General features: G+C 53.1%; 1 protein-coding gene across 1 annotated transcript; it reads left to right on the plus strand.

Moving 5' to 3' along the window:
- Positions 1 to 1,348: 1,348 nt before the first annotated feature.
- Positions 1,349 to 6,251, plus strand: LOC116463838 (mucin-3A-like; the record flags this gene model as incomplete). Its single annotated transcript, XM_032147104.1, has 4 exons — positions 1,349 to 1,409; positions 3,508 to 4,281; positions 4,990 to 5,156; positions 5,298 to 6,251. Coding segments are annotated over exons 1-4 (1,956 nt in total), but the record flags the coding sequence as incomplete, so codon positions are not given.
- Between the last annotated feature and the right edge of the window lie 3 nt (positions 6,252 to 6,254).

The raw sequence follows: 6,254 nt of genomic DNA on the forward strand, positions 1-6,254 counted from the left end.
GGACAGAGGTTGCAGTGAGCCGAGATCACGTCACTGCACTCCAGCCTGGACAACAGAGTGAGACTGTCTCAAAAATCAATTCTCCTGCTTTAGTCTCCCGAGTAGCTGGGATTACAGACGTGTGCCACCAAGCCTGGCTAATTTTTGTATTTTTAGTAGAGATGTGGTTTCACCCTTTTGGCCAGGCTGGTCTCAAACTCCTGACCTCAAGTGGTCTGCCCGCCTTCGCCTCCCAAAGTGGTCGCAGGCATGAGCCACTGCGCCCAGCCTCAAATTATCCTTTTAAAGCAACCCAACCCACCTATACACCCAGCAGCTGGGTAAGAACATTTATTCTTCACACCTTTGCCCAAACTGGATAGACTCAACCTTCCTAATAGTTGCCACTAGGAAGGTCCAACAATGTGCTAGGTCCAAATTAGGTTGTTTTTTTTTTTTTTTTTTTTTTGAGATGGAGTCTTGCTCTGTTGCTCAGGCTGAAATGCAGTGGTGTGATCTTGGCTCACTGCAACTGCCACTTCCTGGGTTCAAGCAATTGTCCTGCCTCAGCCTCCCAAGTAGCTGGGATGACAGGCACCCACCACCATGCCAGGCTAATTTTTATATTTCTAGTAGAGATGGGGTTTTGCCATGTTGCCCAGGCTGGTCTCGAACTCCTGACCTCAAGTGATCCACCTGCCTTGGCCTCCCAAAGTGCTGAGATTACAGGCGTGAGACTCCATTCCTGGCCCAGACTAGTATTTTTGAGTGTTTCCTTTGGTTGTCTGTGTTTCCTTTTCTGGGACCTAGCCCCAACTCTTCAGATAATAAAATCACTTCAGATGGAATTCTGTGTTAATTACTCCCATGGTTTTGTCTGGCCTGTGGGGTCCTGTTAGGGGCAGGATGGAGCGGGGGCAGACTGAGGGAAAGAGCAGGCTTGAAGGAGAGTGAGGTTGCACCCAGCAGGAGGAATTTAAACTAAGGAGAGGCTGCAGGAGTCGGCCCAGACTCCAGAGTCCAAGGCCAAGCTTGGTCAAGGGTACCCTCCATGGGGGTGTGGGAGGAAGGGCAGCTTCCAGGCAGTTCCATGTGGGCCAGGCAGGCTGTGGGGCTGGGCCACCAGTGGCTCTCCCTGCCTGACACCTCCTGGATTTGTCCTTTTCCCTCGTGTCCCTGCTTCCCACAGTGCTGACGTCTGTCCAGATGCAGGGAGAAGGGAGGAAAAGGGGTGAGGTGGGGCGGTGCAAAGGTGAGGCTGTGCTCAGTAGAACAGATAACCAGCACTTTTACTGAATGCTTTTCCAGGTCCCTGCTGCTGTCCTGGTCCTGGAGCCCGCTCTGCCCCAGTCCCCTGCCCGCTGGGCCCATGCAGCTGTTGGGGCTCCTCAGCATCCTCTGGATGCTCAAGGCCTCCCCAGGGGCCACAGGTAAGAGGGAGAGGCGGGAGGGGGCTGGAGAGAAGCTCCTTATGTGATGTTCCAGGGGAGGGGAGGGGAAGGTGGCTCTGAGGCCTGGGGCCAGGCGATGAGGAGGGGCTGCTCCCAGCTCTGGGTGCAGGGAGAACCGAGGCATGGCCTCAGGGGGATGAGGAGGGGTTTGGTGCAGGGAAAACCGAGGTTGGGAAGGAGCAAGGGAGCTGGGTCCCCGCTGCCACTCTCCACCAAGCACTGAGCAGGTTGCAGGGGCTGCGCCCCAACCTGTATCTGCAGCTGGAGGGTGGAAGGTGGGAGTTACGTCTTCCCAGCGCAGTGCCCTTCCTGCCTTGGCTCCTTCTTGTCACCTGCCTCATGCTCCCAGCCCCAGTGCCCCCTCCAAACTGGCGCCTCCCTCCCTGACAGCCCTCTGACCTCTGCCCCTGGTTTCCGTCATCTGGTTTCAGCCTCTCTGCCTTTTGTCCCCCAGCGGCTCCTCCCCAGCTCTGTCGTCACTCTCTCACTCCAGCCAGGGCCCATGTGTTTGGGCACAGCTGTTGGTAACAGGGCCAGGGCAGGGAGCTCCTGAAGTTCACTTCGCTTCCAGGGGTGCATCTAAGACTATCCGGCATGGGATCCAGGGTTATCTCTTCCACCCTGCAGGAACACCCCGCAATTCCTCTATACTTCCCTTGTCCCTGTTCTCCAGTGTCTGCTTCTGATCCCCGATCCCAGAGGCCCATGAGTCCCCTTCTCAGTCACCTCCAGGGGCACATCCTGGAGTCAAGTGGGGATTCTCATAATCCCTGACCTCACTTCCCTGACACCCACGAGCTAGGCTGAGACGTGACACCCCAGCTCTCAGCCACAAGATGGGCTGTGCCTGAGGTGAGGGCAGCAGGTCTGGTATTTTCCACTTCCCGTCTGCTGTGGCTGCCTGTCTTCCTTGCCTGTGACCCCCCCGACAGCGGGATCTCTGATCCTAAGTCTCACCATCTGTAAAATGGGTTGAAATCCACATGCGGGGGTTCATGCTTGTAAACTAATGAATCCCGTGGCCAAAATGGAATAGTTATAGAAAAATATGTCTATTTGTGTGATGAACACTCACTGCTAAGCCTTAAGGTTTCCAGAACTCATCACGCCTGACTGCTGAGGTAGCTCCTTCTGGAAGTTTCCTTCTCCATCCTGTCTGTCCGCCTCTCCACATGGTCCTCACTCCATGTGCCTTGAAGTCATTAGCATGTGAGCTTAGCCTCTGTTTCTCCTTGGTGTTCCCTGTGCAGTTTTTTGTTTGTTTGTTTTTTGAGATGGAGTCTTGCTCTGTCGCCCAGGGTGGAGTGCAGTGGTGTAACCTTGGCTCCCTGTAGCCTCTGCCTCCTGGGTTCAAGCGATTCTCCTGCCTCAGCTACAGGCGCACGCCACCATGCCTGGTTAATTTTTTGTACTTTTTTTTAGTAGAGCAGGGGTTTCACCATGTTGGCCACACTGGTCTCGAACTCCTGACCTCAAGTGATCACCTGCTTTGGGCTCCCAAAATGCTGGGATTACAGGCAGAGCCACTGCGCCTGGCCCTCTTTGTGCAGCTTTCTCTGTCTCCTGGTTTTTGTGATGCGCCCCCTGCCAGGACATGGCTGAGTTCTCTTTTTCTCTTTGAAAGCGGGAGTCAGCCCAGACAGCAGCAGAATTCAGGCAGAAGTGGAGGTGGGAGCAGAAGGTTAATGGGGGAGGGGAGGACTGCAGGCAGCAGCAGGGGGAGGAGAGGAAGGGACAGAGGGAGGAGGGGCCTGGGTGTGACCAGAGGAGGGAAGGGAGGGGAAGGGGCTGCTGAGCTCGGCTATCCAAGGACAGGAGGACCTGCCATGACAAGGCCAAGGCCGGGTGAGGGATGAGGGCTCCCATGCCCCACTGCTCCCCTGGGAGCAGACAGGCAGTGGGCTCCAGTACCCTAAAGCGCCCAGCTCCAAGCTGCCTCTGATGCAGGACTGAGCTGCAGCATGCCCTGCCCTGTGATGCTGCCTGGAAAATAGGTGAGTGAGTAGCTTAATTGAGTCTTGTGACAAAATGACTCACGGATTTACCAGTGGATTCCTCTGCTCTGCCGCCAATGCAGGAACTTTATCCACGGCCACATCCATCTCTCATGTGACTTTCCCCAGGGTGGAAGCAACCCGCGATGCCCTCAGCAATTCTCCACACTCCAGAGACCTGGCTGAGTGGCCACAAGGTGTCCCCCATCTCACCTCTCCTGCTCCCGGCCACAGGGAAAATGCACTTATGACGCTCACTACCTCCCCCCATGACACACTCATCTCTGAAACATTGCTCACCTCTCCAGTCAGTTCCAACACCTCAACCACCCCAACGTCCAAGTTTGCCTTCAAGGTTGAAACCACTCCACCCACTGTGTTGGTCTATTCGGCCACCACTGAATGCGTGTATCCAACGAGCTTTATAATCACCATCTCCCACCCCACCTCCATCTGTGTGACCACAACGCAGGTGGCCTTCACCAGCTCTTACACCCCCACTCCCGTGACACAGAAACCAGTGACCACCATCACCAGGACTTACCCTATGACCTCTACTGAGAAAGGAACGTCAGCCGTGACATCTTCTCCCTCTACCACCACTGCAAGGGAAACTCCCATAGTGACAGTGACACCCTCCTCCTCTGTGTCAGCCACAGACACAACCTTCCACACTACAATCTCCTCTACAACTAGAACCACAGAAAGGACTCCCCTGCCCACTGGAAGCATCCATACGACCATGTCCCCAACCCCAGTATTTACTACTCTCAAAACAGCAGTGACTTCAACTTTCCCCATCACTTCCACAATCACTTCCACAAATACAGTGACTTCTATGACAATGACAACCTCCCGGCCCATAGCCTCTAATACGTTGTCATCACTCATGAGTAACATTTTATCTTCTATCCCTGTCTCAAGCACAGAAATGATCACCAGTCATACCACAGACACCAACCCTCTATCTACCTTGGTGACCACACTCCCCACTACCATCACCAGGTCTACACCTACATCTGAGACCACCTACCCTATTTCTCCCACCAGCACTGTCACAGACTCCACTACCGAAATCACCTACCCCACAGTTTTGACAGGTACATTGTCCCCCGCCACTACTCTCCCACCCTCCTCTTCCTCTCAGCGAACCACAGAAACACCTACGACTCCTACCACAGAATTGGTAACCACCACCCACAGTAGTCAGAACTTCTCTTCTTCAGCCGTCTACTCCACTGTCAGCACATCCACAACTGCCATCTCCTCAGTTCCCCCTACCTCAGATACCATGGTGACTTCCACAAACGTAGTCCCAACACCAGATTTAAAACGAGAACTTCTACTCCTCAAAGTTGGTGACCGAAAACCTCAAGGAGAGAACCTCATATGTTTTCAGGCCCCCTTCGCCAGCTCTACAGCCACATCCTCTGAGACCACCACACTGACTTGTACAAATGACATCTCCACAGAATCTCTCACAACAGCAATGACTTCTACTACCCCCATCATTTGTGCAATCACTCCCAAGACTACAGTGACTTCTATGACAACTGCTGCCTCCTGGCCCACAACCACTAATACATTATCATCACTCACCAGTAGCATTTTATCTTCCACACCTGTCCCGAACACAGAAGTGATCACCAGTCATACCACAACCACCACCCCACCATCTACCTTGGTGACCACACTCCCCGCTACCATCACCAGGTGTATACCTACATCTGAGACCACTTACCCTATTTCTCCTACTGGCACTGTCACAGACTCCATGACCAAAATCACCTATTCCACAAGTATGACAGGTACATGGTCTACTGCCACTACTCTCCCACTCACCTCTTGCTCTCTCCCAACCACAGAAACAGCCACGACTCCTACCACAAACTTGGGAAACACCACCACTGAGACCACCTCCCACAGTACTCCCAGCTTCACTTCTTCAGCCATCTACTCCACCGTCAGCACATCCACAACTACCATCTCCTCAGTTCCCACTACCTCAGGTCCCATGGTGACTTCCACAACCATGACCCCATCTTCTCTGACTACAGACATTCCTACCACCACACTGACAACTATCACCCAGCCTTCAGTGGGGTCTACTGTTTTCCTGACTACAGCAACAGACCTCACCTCAACATTCACTGTTTCCAGTTCCTCAGCAATGTCCGCAAGTGTCACTCTATCTGCCCCCAGCATCCAGAATAAAGAAATCTCAATACTTGTGAGTACAACCACTACCACCAGTCCCACTGAGAGAATGACTCTCACAAGTATAGAGAATACCCCAACAAGTTATGTCCTGACCACCTGTCCAGTGACATACTCATTTTCCCCTTCCACATCTGCCAGCAGTGACTGGACCACTGACACAGAGAGCATCTCCTCAGCTCCAGCCATCACCAGTACACTCCACACAACAGCTGAATCCACCCTGGCACCCACTACTACCAATTCATTCACAACATCCGCAAACATGGAACCACCTTCTACCACTGTAGCAACTACAGGCACAGGTCAGACCACCTTCACCAGCTCTACAGCCACATTCCTTGAGACCACCACACTGACTCCTACAATTGACATGTCCACAGAATCTTTTATGACACCAATGATTTCTACTACCCCCATCACCTCTTCAATCACTCTCAGAAATACAGTGACTTCTATGACAACTGCCGCCTCCTGGCCCACAACAACGAATACGTTCTCATCACTCACCAGTAGCATTTTATCTTCCACACCTGTCCCGAGCATAGAAATGATCACCAGTCAAACCGCAAACACCACACCTCCATCTACCTTGGTGACAACACTTCCAACT

This window comes from Hylobates moloch, unplaced genomic scaffold, assembly GCF_009828535.3.
Source record: "Hylobates moloch isolate HMO894 unplaced genomic scaffold, HMol_V3 SCAFFOLD_71, whole genome shotgun sequence".
Taxonomy (NCBI): domain Eukaryota; kingdom Metazoa; phylum Chordata; class Mammalia; order Primates; family Hylobatidae; genus Hylobates; species Hylobates moloch.